The sequence below is a fragment of the Meriones unguiculatus genome, chromosome 3 (assembly GCF_030254825.1).
Source record: "Meriones unguiculatus strain TT.TT164.6M chromosome 3, Bangor_MerUng_6.1, whole genome shotgun sequence".
NCBI classification, from domain to species: Eukaryota; Metazoa; Chordata; class Mammalia; order Rodentia; family Muridae; genus Meriones; species Meriones unguiculatus.
The window spans coordinates 28547907-28566965 of record NC_083351.1 but is presented as its reverse complement, the minus strand read 5'-3'; the positions used below and the strand labels follow the sequence as shown (position 1 = coordinate 28566965).

Sequence of the window (19059 nt, the reverse complement as noted above, 5' to 3'; positions counted from 1 at the left end):
AGACAGACAGCAGCCTTCTCTGTATCTCTCCAGAAGACTGGAGAAGTCATCTCAGAGGGGCTTAGAGGCACAGACGAGGACCAGTTCTGTGCTGAGTATGGCAGATGAGATGGGATAAGGAAAAATGAAAACATACACCAAGAACTCCCAGATTTCTTTCCAGAATGTTCCATCTGGTCAACCATGTGTATCTGAAAAATCATCTCCTGTGAATCCAGTCTGCCTGAGGGAAGAGATCTAAGGATACCAACTAGATGCCACTCAGGAATGTGAGGATCCACCATCAGAGAGGCTGAAGGTTCTGTCGGATCAGGCTTTCTTAGGGCAAACCTCTTGCATTACCTGGGCTCCATACTGTCTCATCTGATAATTAGACATGGGCATTACAGACACCCAGGAATTGGCAACAGCTAATGGCTAGTATCCACCTTGTCAGGTTACTGGGTGAAATGGCAATGGGACCCCTTTGGAGAGGGCCAGGAGTGAGATGCACCTGTGCACCAGTAGGACTTTCTGTTCCCTCTCGGGGTGGTAGTCTCTCCTTGCTGAGCAGGCTCAGAATCTGTCCTCTAGCTCAGGCCCAGCAACAGAACTCAAGGCTTCATTTCTATCTCAGTAACACCTGTCTCTAAAGCTAGGGAAATTTTAGCTACATGGATGAAGACTTTAGTAACCTGCCATTTGTTTGGGACCCTATTCTCAATTATCCATCTCCAAAGATAGCGGTATCCACTCTGATTACTGTGGGTTTTAGGCAGGTGGATCATTTTTAATGGCAACTATTGGGAGTTTCACAACTTTCATAACTGAAAATAGGAAGTACATTTCATCAGCATTATTTTTTTAATTCAATGTGCATGCACATATGCCCATGTACCACACACATGTAGCGGTCAGAAGGGAGGGGGTGGTGAATCTTCTGGAACCAGAGGTATAGATGGTTGTAAGTCACTATGTGGGTGCTGGGAACTGAACCTGGGTCTCCTCCAAGAGCAGCCAGTGCTTTTAACCCCTGAGCCACCTCTCCCCACTTCATCAGCACTCTTGGTCTATAGCGGATGGCTACTAAATGAGCTTCAGTATTTTATACAACTGTTCACCATTTTCCCCCAATGGCAGGACACGCCTCCTTCAAATCTCAAGATTTAGCTTCCAGTTTTTCTTTTTCATTATGTATACAATGTTCTGTCTGTGTGTACCCCTACAGGCCAGAAGAGGGCGCCAGATCTCATTATAGATGGTTGTGAGCCACCATGTCATTGCTGGGAATTGAACTCAGGACTGACTTTTGGAAGAACAGTCAGTGCTCTTAACCTCTGAGCCATCTCTCCAGCCCCCAGTTTTTCTTTTTAAAAACATCTTATTTGTTAGTTTGTTTTATGTGTGTGCATGTGCATGTGTTTCTGTGTTGGAACATGGAGGCCAGGGGCTGGCATATGCAGATCAGAGGGGAACTTTCAGTAGATTTTCTCCTTCCACCACGTGGGTCCTATGGATTGAACTCGGGTCATCCGCGTTGCCAGGGTTGCCTTCACTCACTAAACTGTCTCATTAGTCCAACCTCCAGTTTCTTGAAAGGTTAAAAAAAAAAAAAAGAAATTCCTACCAAAAATTGGCTGAGCCCTTCAAAAAGTCAAAGTACTGGAGGGAAAAGTTAAGAGACATTATTCCAAACGAAAAGATACCAAACAGGTATGATAACAAAATGCAGTTCATAAACCTAGGGTTGGGTCTTGGCTTAAAAGGAAAGCCAACTGTGTCCTGTGCTGGCGCACCCTTGTAATCATAGCACTCAGGAGTCTGAAGCAGGAGGATTTCAAGTTCAAGGCCAGCCTGAGCTTCATAGCAAGACCCATTCACAGAACAAACAGATCCCTAAAGAACATGAGACATTCCAGGAATAACTAGCAGCAGCTGAACTTAGGTGGCATGAACTTACTGTTAGTTTGCACAGGATATCACTCTTAGGAGGCACATACTCGCTTATCTAGGATTCCAACACTCTGCTGACAGCGAAAAGGTGTTCAGCATTTTGTGAACTCTCTGCATAGAATTGCATGTAATCATGTTCCAATGAAACAATTTCCATACTCTCCAGTAATCTATTACATGAATAAGCATGATTTAGTTACCCATTTTTCTGCTAACGGACATTTAGACCGTTATTAGCTTGGAGAGATTATGAATAATGCTCTCCTGAACACTCCTATGCTTTTTTTTTTTCTAGAGACAAGGTTTCTCTGTGTAGCCTTGGTTATTCTGGATTCACTTTGTAGACCAGGCTGGCCTCAAACTCACAAAGATGCACCTGCCGCTGCCTCACCGAGGGCTGGGATTACAGGCATGTGCCACGGGACCAGCCACTTTTATACTTCTAATGTTCAAGCACAGGCATGTTTGGTATACATCTAGAGGCAGAATTTTTGCCTATTAGTAGTCTTCATAGCTAATGCTAAAGAATTCTCCCCAGAACTTGGGTCAGTTTATATCCCCACCCATTTGAGTTGCTGCACATTCTTCCTAAAATTTCAAACTATATTTTTCCTTTAGTCATTCTGGAACACACACACACACACACACACACACACACTCACTTGTAGCAGGGTCTTACTATGCAGTCCTGGCTTGCAAACAGGACTACATAGATGGTTCTATCTACCTAGACAGAACTATGTAGACAGGACTGGCCTTGAAATCACGGGTATTTTCCTGCCTTTCTCCAGGGATTAAGGCTTGTGTCCTACTTAGAGATACCTTGCTGTGGCTTTCCTTTCTACTTCCCCAACTTCTAGTAGGACTGGACTGTGGTATTTTTGTTGCTGTTGTTTTTGCTTTTTTTGAGACAGGGTTTCTCTGTGTAGCCCTGGCTGTCCTGGACTCGTTCTTGAGTCCACTCTCAGTGATCTGTCTTCTTTCTAGCCTACCTAGAGTTGGGAGGTTGGAAGGGATTAGGGTGGAGAAGGGTGGTAGATATAAGAACCCAATAAAAGAGTTAAAAATGTCCACCTACACTGGGCATTTAGTTAATGTGGTTATCTCTTAAAGTACCTATGCAGGTAGGTGTGTGTGCGTGTGTGTGTACCTTTCTCTTCCTCCCTTTCTGGTACTGGGATGGAGCCTAGGGCATCATGCATGCTAAGTAAGCACTCTTACTTAGCTATATCCCCATCCATCTGGCATTGAACTCATGAAATCCTCCTGCCTCAGCTTCTGGAGTAGCTACAATAGTACAGGCCTATGCCACCAACTTGTTTGTCTTATTCTTATTTGAAATGCTTTCTTCACACATACAGTTCCCTTATCACATGCTTGGGGCATCTTCTCCTAAGTTGTGGCAAGCCATACACACACAATCCATGTGTATATGAACAGTTATCTATTTATAGATTATATTTATTATAGAATACATACATATGTATAGTTCCTCGTTGCTTATGTACTGAGAGAAGCTACTCCTTTGAAGCCTGCAGGAAAGGAGTGTGACATGCTCTAGCTAAGCCACCAGCAAGGCTGAGAAACTCAAAAACCTAGTGCCTACCACTGCTGAGGTCCAGCTTCTTCATGTCAAAAACATGTAGATCCTTCTGCTTCTTCCTGAAATGTTAAAGTCATAACTAACGAAGCAAACCAAAAAAATATCCTTACCTCATTTGTTCTGAGTGAGGCAGACAGCTGTTATTTGCCTTTTCCTTCATTGATTTGAAACTCATACTCTATTTCTTACAAGCAACACTTGAGATTCACTATGCGCATTTAACTTAACACGGCCTGTTTCTCTACTTCCAAACTTACTTCAGTTTAGTTTTCAGCCTGCACTGGTAAGTTTTCAGCCCCACCGCCCCTATGAAAAATGCTGGTGCACGCTGTCAAATGCTGAACCCAGCGTTCCCTTCTCATCCGTATTTCCACGGAGCTTCCCTGCTGAGCTGACAGTTGTGATCTCTCCACCTGGATATGCTTGTCCCTAGGGATGCTCTGATTACACAACTTCATCTCCACTCAATCTGCTCTCCTTCTTGGGTAGCTCTTCTTTAACCTCTACTTAGAATGTATTTCCCCCAATGTGTTTTTTTTCCTCGCGCGCATTTCTTGTTTACTGATGCACGGGTTTTTGATCCCACCATGGGGCTAACTCTCAAACTACTATCTTCAGTCTAACTTCTTCTTTGAATCTCAGACTCAAACCCCATTTCCAGCTGTCCAGCCAAACCTGGAGACATGACAGGCAGCCCAAATACAATATGCCTATAATCAGACGAATTATCTGCTTTTTCTATCAATTGTTTGGCATGCATGACCTAGAAACTCAGATTTCTTTCACTCCTTTCATCCCACTTCTTAGACACTGCTCTGACCTCTCAGCTCTATCTCCTGGTGTATTTTTCTGTTTGCTTTTCCCAAGTGGTAGTCCATGGATATATTAAAAAAAAAAAAAAAAAAAAAAGATTCTACTGTAAAGTTAGGGTGCTAAGTGCTAGATAGCTATGAAAAGCTGCTTTTTTGTTTTATTTTGTTTTTCTTGTTTTTATTTTATTTTATTTTTTGAGACAGGGTTTCTCTGGGTAACCTTGGCTGTCCTGGACTTGTTTTGTAGAACAGGCTGGCCTCGAACTCACAGACATCTGCCTCCCTGAGTGCTGGGATCGAAGGTATGTGCCACCATGCCTGGCTGAAAAAGTTCTTTCTGCGGGACTTTATGAAGCCACTCTGTGGCCATTAGAGTCTGGATACACATGAAGTGATGTAACACACGATCTTTCCCAAGCTTGTTTCCGATTTCTGAGGAACACTGAGTAGCATCTCAGGCGCCTCACCAGGCGTAGAACTGCTGCCTGGAACCGCTCCATTCTCCCCTGGTCCCATTCCTGGGCCTCGTTCAGTTTTGCCCTCTTTCCGGCCCCATGGACCTCATGTTGCTTCCTTACACGTCATTCACAGTGGCACAAGTGCAAGTCTCTAGAACTCAAACAGGAACATGATATTGTTCCTATTTTAGGTTAAACTCCCTCCTGGGGTGCTGGAAGCACTCCCGTGGCCAGCTCCACCTCTCTTCTCACATCACAGACCCACTTACACCTTAGGACTCTCCACCTGCCCTCACCTCTCCAAAGACCTTTGTTTTTAACTATTTTTTTTAACTTTTTAAAAGATTTATTTATTATGTAGACAGTATTCTGCCTACATGTACACCTGCACACCAGAAGAGGGCATCAGATCTCATACATGGTTGTGAGCTACCATGTAGCTTCTGGGAATTGAACTCAGGACCTCTGGAAGAGCAGCCAGTGCTCTCCAGCCCATGATCTTTGTTTACATGGTGCTATTTAGAATATTTCTCCCCTTTCCTGTATCTACAGGCTAGCTGCTACCTCTAAGACTCAGCTCAGATGCTGAGTCCTAGGAAGAATTCCTGACTGTACCTGGATGCTGGCTCATAATCCATTGTATCAGCAATTATAAATATGTTGTCTAAAACTTAAGAGCAGGGACAATGTCATTCCCCCACCCTTCAGCCCTAAAATCTAGTGGGTCCTAAGACTCAGCCCTCTTCCCTTGATGCCACCTCCAAGATGAACCCATCCACACTAACACCTCCCAAACTCATGTTTCCAGCCAACTCATTTCCAATACACAATTACAGTCGCTTTGCTTTTTCCGGATCTCCACCACACTGGGGGCTTATTTAGGTTGACTAGAATAAACCTCCTCCGATACACTCCAGCCAGATCCCCATGCCCACTGTCTTCTTACCTTAAGACTCTCAGAAGTTAATTTGTTAATTGTCCACCTTTCCGACCAAATTACCCCATACAACTAGAGTAGTTACTTCCTGTGCTGTTTCTGGCATAATGTCTACACAATAAATATGTGTTGGATGAAATCATGTCTAACACAAGCCTGGCACATAATTCTTACTGACATCTGAATGCTTGCTAACTGCCCTATATTATGTTAAATGAACCACAGGACTTACTTTGTCTCAAGACTACCATTAGCTCCGTTTTTTAGGATACGGAACCAGTGGCCTCACGGTGAGTAGCTACCACGCTGTCCTCCCTCCTACATCTGTAACACTCAACCATGTGCTCTAATGAAAGGGTGGTGGGGAGGGAAGGGAGCACAGTATTCTCTGTGAGAGCAGAGAGGGGGTCAGGCCCAGGAAACGCACTGCAGACCTCTGTCCTTTGTATCTACCCTCCCCAGCCCAGCCAGGCAGAGCAGCATCCCTATTTCATGGTGGGAATCCACTTCCTCTGAGGCTCCACTGCTTAGAAATGGCTGGGTCACCTTTAACCAGGCAACCAAAGGCTGCTACTGCTGCCTTGCTAGGGAGGAGTTAGGGTATTTGCTTGTCTGGGGCCAGGGAAAGAAGAAACTGCTCACAGGGCAGAGTGTTGGAGTCTGCTACTGACTCGGCCTAGGAAGGGTGTGTGCCTGTGAACTGCGTTCCTTCTCTGAGTCTCCATCTACAGGAAAACCCTCCAGAGTCTAATGTTCCATGACCCCTATGGTACAGAGCCCCAGGCCCCTCTGTCACTGCTCTGGATACCACTGGAGAAAGGTCTCCTTTCTATCCTCTGGGCAGGCCTGCCCTTGGTATACCAAGAACAGAGTTTTTTAAAATGCAAAAGTGAAGGCAGCATCTGCTCTTGGCAAGCAGAAATACTGTGCGTGTCTTCCAAGAGTGACACAGTGACAGCCGAGAGAAAAGGTCCTTCCCTGCAAGATTTATTAAGGAATTTACACATACACAGGAGAAAGGCAACCAGGAGCTGTGGTTCCCACATATGAGATCTTTGAAGCAAAGTTTTCTTGTTTGAGTTTTCAAGTGGGGTGAACAATGGCCGAGAGAAGGCTGTCCAGGCTCTCTGCCTCTTACACCTGGAAAAGGTGGGCAAACAGCACTCAGACATGAGGGCATCAGAGAGTGACTGGCAGATGGGAGAAGGGAAAGGAGAAGGGCGCTATCAATGAGATGGTGAGTTTTAAACTCTAAGATAACCTGGCAACAGTTCAGGCTGTTGATAAATTAACTCCTCTCTGTTATAAACCCAGAACTATAAAAACCAAAAACACACCCACAGCAGATGGGAGGTGGCAAGTGGGACCCACACATCCACACACACACAAGCAGTGCACACGGCAAGCTCTGCGTCTCCTTGTAGGGGCTGGTCTTCCAGCCACAGGGCCAGATCCTGCTCAAGGCGGGCAGAAGGCGGGCAAGGGACGTGTGTGTGTGGGGGACCTTCATGGAATCTTTGGTGCTAATAAAGGCTGGCTGAAGCAGCCAGTCCTGGAGCTCCAGATCCTGAAAGCACTCAGAGTGGAGTAATATTTTTGCTCATCCTCATAGGAAGGGGCTTGCCTCACTCGAGGGCCAGGGCCAACCTGACCCAAGACCCAAGGATTATCTGATTGCAGAACTTCCTTCATTCCCACAAAGCTGGGAACACTATGCCTCCCTCTTCAGGCAAAACTCAACACATAGAAACAGCTTCGGACAAATAGAGGACCCTGTACTTTCCCCTCTGCCAAGCACTCATCCTTTACAGACCTTCCTGAGGGTCTGAGAGGAGAATCAACCTCAAGGGAAGGGGCCGAGCAGTGTGCGCACTCTCCTGCAGTTTACGTACCCTCTTCTGCCAATAATTTCTAAGGTGCTGGTGCTGGGAGAGGGTGGGGGTGGGGGGAGGGAATCAGGACAGTCAGGGATGTGACCGACATAAAGCAACAGAGAGGTCTGTGAGTTTGGGAAGGACTGGGTTGGGCAGGATGCCAAACCCCGTAAGACTAATGAGCGATTTCTAAACCAAACAGAGAGATGTAGGAAAAAGGGAAGGGGAGGGCTGGGGAAAGAAGAGGAAGGGGGAAAGCAAGGGCTGAAGAGAGTGGCAGCCATACAGGCGCTTTGCTTTTATTTCCACATCTGAGGACTGAGAGTCTGATTGGCTGCCTGGCCATTTCCACCGCCCATTGACTGTCCATAGTTCATCATGCCATTGGCTCCGTAGAAGTTCATCCCAGCCATCTGCTGGGTCATCTGAAAAGGACAGAGATTTTTCAGATCAGACCTTGGGCACTTAGCCACTAGATGCACAGGGCAGGGGGCCAGTCCTTCTGTCTGTGGGAGGGGGAGAAGAAATCCTGAGTCTAGTCAACAGAAAAGCCTCTAATGAACTTCTCTTATTTTCCAGGCCCTCTCCTCATATCTTCACTGAAGGGACCTGTTGTCAATTGGCCACAGCCTGCCCAGAAGAGAACAAAGACAGACAGGCCCCTGCTGCAGGGCTCTGCATCACCACCAGCAGAGGGCAGTATTGCCAGCCTCAGTGCTTTGGGCATGCTTGCTTGGGCAAGGTGGGGTGATGAGGTCTCCTACTGAATAATGAAAGTGAGAAAAGGGGAAAACAACCTACATGTCTTCCACCTATAACAACCAGAGAGGCTGGGAGAAGTCAGGGGTGTAGCCCGGGTAGGACAGACTCTCTTTTTGCTGTTTGGTCGAGACAGGGTCTCACTGTGTATGTACAGGAACTCACTATGTTGACCTGGCTGGCCTGGAACTCACTATGTAGACCAAGCTGGACTCAGACTTGCAGCCTCTGCCCCATGATACTAGGATTATGGTCATGTGCTACTCTGCTGGGCCAGTAGGGACTTCCTTGTAATTAGACTGAAAGACAGATTGACAATTTGTTAGATAAAACAGTATCTTTAACTTTTCTGAGCCCAGTATGCTTGTTGTATAAACTCTTATTCCTCCATCAACTTTTGAAAAAAATTTCAATTTTCCTTAAGATTGAAAACTAGGTAAAAACTGGAAAAACAGCAAAACCCACGTTTTGTCTTTAAATTCAGTAGCTGTTAAAATTTTAACCTGATTTTTTTTTCTGTGTACTCATACATACATATATACATAGACAAAACCTTTAGAGTAATTTTGAGGGACATCACAAGCTGCAGGAACCATACTGTTGCACCCCCTGGAGGTCAGGAGGCAACACGTGAGGATGACCACTTTCCCAGACCCACGCTCCAGCACGCCTGAGAAATGTCAAGCTGCTACCACAGCCTCACGGCTTCCCTGTCTCAGCGCTTCCCCTCTCATCTAAAGCCTGGGTCTTCATTTCCGTTTAATGTGTGACTTGTGTGAGCAGAGATGGGCAGAGGTTGCCTCAGCCCAGAGAATTTTCTTGTTCTTTAAGTCGTAAAAGCTTACTGATATTTAAAAGTCGACTGCTGTGGATCAGTTTTCTCCAAATATATATATATATATATTATATATATATAAAATAGGTCTTCCTGCCGGGAAGTGGAGGCACATAGCTTTTATCCTAACAGTCAGGAGGCAGAGGCAGGCAGATCTCTGTGAGTTCAAGACCAGCCTGATCTACAGAGTAAGTTCCAGGACAGCCATGGCTACACAGAAAAACCCTGTCTTGAAAAAGCAAAACAAAATGAAAAGCCTTTCTTCTCCCTATATTATGCTTACCCCCCACCCCCAAACAAAATGCCTTTCCAAATTACCAACCAGGACACCTGTGTGTTTCAGGTCCCATGTCTGTGAGGCTCCAGGAAACCATAGCTCTACTCTGCCATGCCTTCAGCCTGTTCTCAGTATGCTCCACCAGAACGGGCCTTTCTCCTTCTGGTTCCATCACCTCCAGGCCTCTGTTTGCATGGTTTCCTCTGTGGTGTTGGCTTAATGGAAGTGGATGCTCCCGTACCTAATATCAGGTCACTTGAAGCCCACAATAGTGTTTACTTGTACTCCTTGCTTGTCTGTACAGGTTTGGTTTTGTTTTTGAGAAGTTGCAGAGAGACTCAGACTTAGTCTACAGACCTCATTCTATAGGAACTCAGGAATCTTCAAAAAGTCTGACTTCGGGCAGGCCTTTTAGGGAAATCAAAACAGGGCGTATCTCTGGCCTTTGCCTGTCTGTATAGAAAGGACTTGTGGGACAAGGCAGCGGTACCAGGTCGGACACTGAGGAAGGCTCTGAAGTCTCATCCCAGGTACAAGGAGGCTGCTTACCTGAGTAAGGTTCCACTGCAGCTGCTGAGCTGGCTGAACTCCATACACAGTCTGGGGCATAGCTGCCATGCTTGCCATGTAGCCAGCCTGCTGAGTGGCCATCATCCCATTCGGCACACCCATCATGGACGCCTGCATGCCTCCCATATAGCCTGCAGGCATGGCCATGGGGGCAACCATTCCAGAGGCTCCTGGCTGAGCTACCATGCCTACTGGCGGGGGCATCATGCTCCCCATGATGCTGTTAGGTGGTGTCACCCCAGGGAAACTGGGGTAAGCTGTGGGGTATGCCATTTGAGCAGGAGCCATGAACATTGCTGCCAAGAAAACACACATATGGGTCTGTTAAAGAGGAAAAGACACAGAGTTAGCCCAAATACTCACCAGCTCTTCCTTTCCCCAGAGAAGTTCTCACGTTACTAACTGGAAATCCTGTTCTCCACAGCAAGGCAGCAGCATCAATTCTCTACAGGCCTTTCTATGCTTACCATTGGGCCTCAATCTGGCCTAAGTCAGTCCCTTCTCCAGGATAGACCCTGACCTTGAATCAGACTTCATGGAAGTGACACACACACGCATGCACGCACGCACGCACGCACACGCACACACTGTATAGCTCTGATGACATTATATCTACCTGCTATACTCTGCGGCTTCCCCTGCAATGTCATATTCAAGTTTGTTTTTTATATACAATGTCCCTGACCCCAGAGTTACTGTACTGGATGGTTTTGTGTGTCAACTTGACACAAGTTAGAGTCATCAGAGGGAATGGAGCTAAGGCTCCTTTGAGAAAAATGTCTCCATGAAATCCCGCTGTAGGGCATTTTCTCAATTAGTGATCAATGGTGGGGGGCTCGGCCCATTGTGGGTGGTGCCATCCCTGGGCTGGTGGTCCTGGGTGCTATAAGAAAGCAGGCTGAGCAAGCCATGGGGAGCAAGCCAGTAAGCAGCACCTTTCCATGGCCTCTGCGTCAGCTCCTGCCTCCGGGTTCCAGCCCTGCTTGAGTTCCTGTCCTGACTTGCCTTGATGATGAACAGCAACACAATGTGGAAGCATAAGATGAATACTTTCCTCCCTGACTTGCCTTTTGGTCATGGTGTTTCTTCAAAGCAACAGAAACGCTAACTAGAACAGGGACTATTCCTTGTCACAACAAATAATTCTTTTTATGAATTAGCATACAACAGAACAGGTTTCTTTATGAAATTTTTCATATACATTTGCTTTCAGTTGACCTCCCTCATTCACACTCCTCTCCCTCATCTCCTGGACCCTATCCATGCTCTATTCTCTGCCTCCACTATCCCTCCTTCCATTTTCCTATCACACAAGTAAACAGAACCTTCTCATCTCTTTCTTTTAAAGCTTCTTCCCCTCTCATGGCCATTTTTAGTTTCCTGGACTCTAGCCACAAGCACTCTCTCAGACATGGATTCCAGCACATAATTTTTGCACATATTTACTTAGGGAGAGTAAAATTACACATGTAGTATGTATATTTCTGAGCCTGGGTTACCTCACTTAACAATACTTTCCAGTTCTGTTCATTGTTTTCAAATTTCATTTTTCTTTATGGCTGAATAAAATTCCACAACAACAAACAATTCTTCCACGTTTGTTCTCAGTCCTCCCTGGAGCACCTCCATGACTTTATGGCTCTACCTTGGGCGGGCATTTGAGGCGTCTGGGATCCATAAAGTGAGAGGATGGAGTCCTTGGAGAGCTGTTTCTTGCCTGTTTCTTCTGACTTGCTCCCTGGCTCTGGAAAGAGGTTCAGGTTTTCAGGGACAGAACCAGCACTCCCTGCAGTTGGCATGGAGCCTACAGCCTAGGGCAACAGAGGGCAGTAAGAAAATCAATCAACATGGAACCTACAGCCTAGGGCAGAGACAGAAGGACAATCAAAAATGTCCTTTGTGTGAGGACCCTTACTCTTTCTGTTGCTTCTGATAAGAATTCATGGTTCATGACCCAGGTGAGGTAGCTCACACCTATAATCCCAGAACTTAGGAGGCTGAGGCAGGAGGTTGGCTGACAATCTGAGGCTACCTGGGCTACTATCTGGGCTACTCAGGGAGTTCTAGGTTAGCCTGGACAACAGTGTTAAAGCATGAGACACTGGAGAACAGATGAGTATAGAAGAAAAAAAGTATGGCTCATGTTAGCATCTTCCTGAAAATGTCACCATGAAAACACTTGACAAACCCTTTGAGTCAAGCTGGTGCAAGCCTTTGTTCTTTAACAAGACAATGTGACTTGACAAGAAAAAAAATTAAAAACAACCCCAAAATGATGCAGCACAGAGAACTGAGTTTGGTTCAATGGAGGTAGCTCAGTGGCAAAGTATTTGCCCAGAATGTATCCAGTCCTGGGTTCAACTCATAGCCCCTGTCTCACACAAAGATCCTTAAGTAGCTATTTATCTAACACAAACAAAAACGGCTCCACAGTTAAGTGTTTCACATCTGCAAAATATCTACTTTGAGGAATTCTTGTGGAGCCATGAAAGTATAAACAAAATGACACAGACACCATTTCTGGGACATTCCACAAACAAGAGCTGCTGGTGTTCAAGTCTTTCATACCCACAACACCCTGGCAGGGGATCAGAATGAAGGGCTCACCCAAGTGTCAGCCTTTACAATATGACACCTCTGTGACACAGACCCGCTCATGGAGTCACTGTTTGGGAGCAAGAGACAAAACAGTATGAAACTAATCTTGGGCTGTGACAAGGTAACAGAATGCCAAAGAGAGAGAGAGTCAAGAGAAACAGAAGTTGAGCCCCACCTAGGAAGCATGACTGGACTCCATGATTAAGCTGTGAAGTTTTCCAGAATGTTCTTGAATCCTGAGAAGTGCAAAAGACTCACCTTTCTGGAAACTGAAGAAGGGGATGGAACAGAGGCCAAAAGATCTAGATCCTTTTCTAGGGTATTGCTGGTCTTACTGTTTGCAATTGAGCAGGCCACAGGAGCATCTAGGAGTAAAAATAGAATTAAATGCAACAGTTATGAAGACCCATCTTCTGTGTGAGATAAGAAGCTGACACAGGAAGGCTACAGGCTCCATCTAGTCTTGGCCCAGGGAGTGTGGATAGGGTTTTTTAAGAGAGGCCTCATGCCCTATTCCCACAAGTGCTCTGGAGTAGGCTACAGACCACTGTTTCAGAGGTCAGCAGAAACTCAAGCCTGGAGGTCACATCAGTGCCTACTGGAAAGACAAGGTGTGCAGGATTCATTTTCAGAGGGAAATGGAGTACAGAAATTGGAGTCATTCATGGTCGTCAACAACCTGAATCTGCAGCAGAGACCTGATGGTACCAACTATCAGCACTTGAGACAGACCCGGCTTTCTCTTTGAAAGTGGCAAAACCAGGACTGCAAAGAGAGAGCTTGACTGCACAGTAACAGGCCATCTCAGAGAAGGGTGGAGGAGCTGGCAGTTGAGTAGAGGAAAGTGGCAGAGGCTCAAAGTTGTCGTTTTATGAAATTGCCAGTGTTTACTGAGGTCCTGGTATAGAGCAGAAGAGCCAGGAACCCCGGAGGCGACCCTTCCAGCAGCATCTCAGGTAGACACTGATGAACCACAACACATGGTTGTGCCAGCAGTGTTCAAAGGCTAAGTAAACTCTCCAAGGTCCCAGACAGAAAGTGGTACCATGGGGATGCTGCTCCAAAGGCCATGCTCTCAGCCACTACACTGAGCTGTTGCTCTGAAAAAGGTTCAGGGAACACTTTTTTAGAGCAACTGTTCAGAACTAAATAGGAGGGACACAAGCAAACAATCTCAGCGAAGTAGACACAAACGTAAGCCCTGACTCCTGATCTTCCTAGAGTACCTGAGGAGTCACCGTGTTTGTAAGAATTTGGGAGTTGAAAAGCCTAATTCTTACCAAGGCCCAACAAGTCCATGACAGGGGCTGCAGATTTCGGGGAGCTTTTCCGAGGTAGCTGTGCGTCTTCTTTTTTCTGTGGCTAAGGTGGAAAATGTTATAAAAGAGAGCAAGCAGTTAGTTTTGACTCCCTCACTGTAAAACCACAGGTATTCTTGTGGTATGGCTGTTTGTCAAAGACAGCAACCAAAGAAGCAAGACTCAGGAAGTGCCAGGAAGCAGGAGTGCATGAACGGAACATGAACTAATGAAAAACAGAGCCCTGGTTGGCTTGTTTAGCTTTCTGTAGAGACTTATCTCTCTGAAACTAGTCAATCCAGTGAACAAGCACCACCAAAAAAAAAAAAAAGCATTTGGTCCCAGGAAAAATGAAAATTAAAAACCAAACCAAACAAAGGGAAGCGGTACAAAAGTCAGAGCCAGCCAGTAAAGACAGTTCAGTATATAAAGCCAAACCTGAGTTCAAGTCCCAACACCTGCAGGCTGGAAGGTGAGGATGGACACCCACAAGTTGTCCTCTGACCTCCTCGTGTGTTACAACACATGCAGCCCATCCCCACAAATCAATCAATTGTTAGATAAATAAAGAATCCATTTTTGTTGTTTTGTGTTTGAGTCAGGGTCTTACTATGTAGCCCTGGTTGTCTCGGAACTCACCATGTAAACCAGGCTGGCTTCAAACTCAAAGACATCTGCCTACCACTGCCTCCCAAGTGCCAGGATTAGCCCAGCCCAGTTTTGTTTTTTAATTAAAGAAAAAGTCAGGATCCAACAAATTTCTCATTCTGTTTAGAAAATCTTTTACTTTATTCTAAAGATCACTTTAAAGCATCTCAGTCTACTCTGCCATAATCACAACAGACTGAGCCCACAGACAAGATTCAGAGTGAATCTTCCTCAAGCAACAGTATAAAACCTTGTCTCCTGAGGATGAAGTGATGCCTCAGTGGTTAGGAACACAGCCACATGGCAACTCTAGTTCTGGGGGACACAAGGCCTTTTTCTGGCCTCTGCAGGCATCAGGCACATGTGTGGTGCACATATATATATGAAAGCAAACATTTACACACATAAAAGTAAATCAACCTTTAAAAATAAAAGAGATTTTTTTTTTTCTCTTAAGATTATAATCCCCTAGAGGATCTACGACATGGCCACAGTGTGTGCCATGGGGAAGAAGTGAGTGTGACCTGACTTCTGGACGTTTCAGGCTGCCACAGGGAGATGAGGTGAGAGGAAACACTGCCTGGAAGACAGCACGCTGCCATTACACACTGGCAGGGAACGGGTAGCTTGTTCAGAAGGGAAAGATACAGCTCCAAGCTTCCATCTGGCCTCCTCTCATAGAGACGAGCCATAAGCTAGACGCAGTGCGGCACACCATCAATTGCAGCACGTGGGATGCAGGTTTCTGTGAGTTCAAGGCTAGAATGAGTTCCGGGCTATACAGTGAGAAGTCTCTATAGTGAGACATATAGTGAGAAGTCTCTCTCTTTCTCTTAAAAAAAAAAAAGAAAGAAAAAGGAAGGGAAAAGAGAAGGGAGCAGTGGGAGTGGGTGCTAGACAGAGTGAGGGAGAAGCTACAGAATACGTTAGACAGCAACAGGAGATGGGCAAGCAGCGGGCGATCTCTAAAGCGGGCCTTCAGTCCCCATGCAACAGTGTGATATGGCTTCAAGCCTACTCACCACCAGGAAGCCTCCCTCCCGCTTTCCCCCTCAGGACACAGACCACCCACATGGTAAGAAGCTCCCCACTTACCATTTTTACTTTCTCAAAAACAACAGGTTCCATCTTTTTCTCTGGAGCAGCTTCACTCCCTCGTTTCCACTTATCGTCCTTCTCTTTCTAAAATGATTTAACAGCACAACGATATCCTAGCATTAGCACAGTGAGTCCTTCAGGAGCTACAATCTAAAGGCAAGCAGGACATCAAAGCTTCCTAAAGATTCTGATGCATCAATTCAACCAACTGGGTGTGGGATGTGAGTGCTGACCATCCTCCTTAGGCTCCATACTGAGTGAGACAGACTACACATTTGAAGGCTCCACTCTTCTTGTCAGCCTGATCTACTCATCACCCTTGAAATCTGTAAGGCAGGCTATCTATGGAGGTTTAAAAGTTGCCACCCATCTGTGTCCTTTAAGTATCTGTTATATGTTATACATAACTATATAAAGCCAAAGAATACAAAAAATAGGTACTAAAGACAGGCAGAGTGGTGAGTGCTTGTAATCCTATCGTTTGGGAGACTGAGGCAAGAGGATTATGAGTTTGAGACTAGTCTAGGCTATACAACAAAGACCCTCAAAACAATCCCAAACAAGAAAACCTCTTTCAGTTTTTGTTGCTCTTCTGAACTCTGCTCCTCTACAAAGCTCCAAGTGCTCTTAACACTGGACCATGTCTCCAGCCCTTTCACCTCTATTTTTTTAAATGAGGAAACGTAGCTAGAGGCTGGGCATAGTAACACAAACTAGCCCGCACTAAAAGTTCACAGGCAGCCTGGGCTACATACCAAGTTTGAGGCCAGCCTGGTTCATAAGAGACTTTGTCCTAAAAAACAAAAGAAGGGCTAGGTGGTGGTGGCACACATCTTTAATCTTTAAAGCACTTGGGAGGCAAAGGCAGGCACTCTGAGTTCAAGGCCAATCTGGTCTACAAAAGGGAATTCCAGGAGAGCCAGTGCTATACAGTGAAACCCTGCCTCAAAAAACAAAAACAAAAACAGAAAAAGGAAGGAAGGAAGGAAGGAAGGAAGGAAGAAGGGGGGAGGAAGGAAGGAAGGAAGAAGGGAGGGAGGGAAGGAGGGAGGGAGGGAGGAAGGAAGGAAGGAAGGAAGGAAGGGAGGAAGGAAGGAAGGAAGGAGAAAATCAGGCAGAGTAGCTGGCATTTGTTTGTAATCCTGGCACTTAGGTGCAGGATGCTCTTGATCTAAATTTGAGGCCACCTTGGTCAACAGTGAGACCTTGTCTCAAATAAAACAAAGTCTTAGTTTCAAGATTAACAATTAGAGGAACAAAACTTAAGGAAATAAAACAAGAATAATTCAAGAGGCAGTTTTATAATTTTTGCACAGATTATAATATAAAGCTATCGGTCCCATTTAACATCAAATAAACATCTTGGTGGAAAACAATCTCAAAATAACTTTTAAAATACATGTATGTAGGGGCTCAAGGGATGGCTCAGTGGTTATGAGTACTTTCTGCTTCTATAGGAGACCCAGGTTCTACTCTCAGCACCCACACCAAGCATCTCACAACCACCTATACTCTAGTTCCAGGGAATCTAATGCCCTCTTCTGACCGCCATACCTGTATGAACATGGCACACACGTTGCCTTCTGTTTAAAGCTAAATGTTTTCATTTAACAAGTGGCCTTTTTTTCCTTCGTCTTCTTTTTGTGAGACTGTCATAGCTCTCAAACTTGGGGTGATCCTCCTGCCTCAGTCTCCAGAGGCTGGTATTGTGGGTATGTACCATCATCCTGGCTGCTGAAAACATTATTTTTCTTTATGGTTCTGGAGACTGAAGCAGCTATTAATTCTTGTCATAACAAAAATGTAAAAACCATCTAAGCGCAGCAAATACAAATATACGAACATTTCCTTTAAAAGAAAGTATTTCCTTCCCACGTGAAAACCCTTGTCTTTGTGGGGCAGGGCTTCGGCAGCGCCATGATGAACCCTGAGCGCCCTCCTGCCTCAGCTTCCCCTTCTCCCACTTCTGGACACTTCCCGGTACTCTCTGACCCTATTTGATTTTATACTTCATATACTTCAGCACAGTGAACACAGCTTTATTTTCTACAACTGAAAGAAAACGTGTGTACTTTGGTTCTCAACTCTTTTAAGACCTGCCTTATTTTAAAATTCTGTGTAGAGTGTGTGTGTGTGTGTGTGTGTGTGTGTGTGTGTGTGTGTGGAGGAGTATGTTGTGCACATGAGTACAAAGTGCCGACAGAGGCGAAAAATTAGGTGTTGGATCCCATGGTACTGGACTAACTGGCAACTGTGAGCTGTCTGAAGCAGATGCTAGGAACTGAGCACTCATCTTCTGCTGCAGATACATGCTACTGACTGCTGAGCCAGCTCTCCAGCCCCGCTGAATTCTTTCGGATGCTGCTCTCTGGGGTGTAGCTGTGCAAGGGTTAATCCTTTCTTGGAACAGTTGTTAGCTGGCAAGCCTTTTTTTCCAGATGACTGCGAGTAGTCCTTCATATTAGGCTGGGAAGGAATTCCTTTTCCCTAACTGCATGTATTACCTTGCATTTACCTGCCTGTTGAGACTCACCGGATAACACCCTTCTCATACCCTGCCAAAACAGCCATCTACAGCTGATTCTAATTAGCTTAACTTTTCATTATCTGGGATGGCTTTTGACCTGAAATGCCTTAGAGAGAGCCATGCAAACAGAGTGATTTCACTGGCTATTACATCATCCGCTAGAATACACAAAGGCTGGGAATAAACAATAAATAACCAATGTAGAAAAACAATGACGAATAAACAACATAGCTCAGTGGGAGCGTGCTTGCCGAGCATGCACAGCCCTGGGGCCGATCCCTAACAATGCAAAATAGAAAGCTAGTAAAACAGCAATAGAATAAAAACCAGAAGACAGACGGATGACACGTGGGTTGGGCCTGCACTAGGACTGCAGAACTTCATACTTCTCTAATTTTGTGGCTAGGAAAAAAAAATCAATTACTCTAAAGAATCTCGCCAAAAGCTGACTGAAGATCCAGAACGCCACCTTTACTGCTTCTTCCTCAGTTATTGTGAATGGTCACATTTACCAAAAAACTACTTTGCATTCCCTCCTGTATGCTGCGGTTATCCACTTGGCAACCGGTACTCATCTCCCTCTGAAACTCTTTTCAGGAGAAAGGAAGTGCTCCACGGGCAATTAGTTCAGGGATACAGGCCACGAGTACATCACAGTGGAAGAACATGCTGGTCAGACTGACGGAAACACTGATGATTTAACTAGACCTGCTTCTTTTGGCTTCATTTATAAACAAAAAGTATATGTGCATATATATTAAAACATACATATACATGCACACAATGTCATTCTACTTGACCTATTACACACAACATGTCCATCTTGGAAAATA

The 19059-nt window shown here is 45.4% G+C and overlaps 1 protein-coding gene across 2 annotated transcripts in view; it reads right to left on the bottom strand.

The window, feature by feature from the left end:
* Positions 1-6713: 6713 nt before the first annotated feature.
* The window catches only part of Smap2 (small ArfGAP2), a 46303-nt gene continuing 33957 nt past the window's right edge, over positions 6714-19059 (bottom strand). For both annotated transcript variants that reach the window (XM_021639476.2, XM_060379657.1), the window contains exons 5-10: positions 15697-15783; positions 13936-14017; positions 12914-13020; positions 11703-11868; positions 10037-10353; positions 6714-8041 (exon numbers count right to left, since the gene is read on the bottom strand). In XM_021639476.2, the coding sequence (XP_021495151.1) occupies positions 7916-8041; positions 10037-10353; positions 11703-11868; positions 12914-13020; positions 13936-14017; positions 15697-15783 (885 nt within the window). In that variant the 3' untranslated portion in view covers positions 6714-7915. The remainder of the gene's footprint in view (positions 8042-10036; positions 10354-11702; positions 11869-12913; positions 13021-13935; positions 14018-15696; positions 15784-19059) is intronic.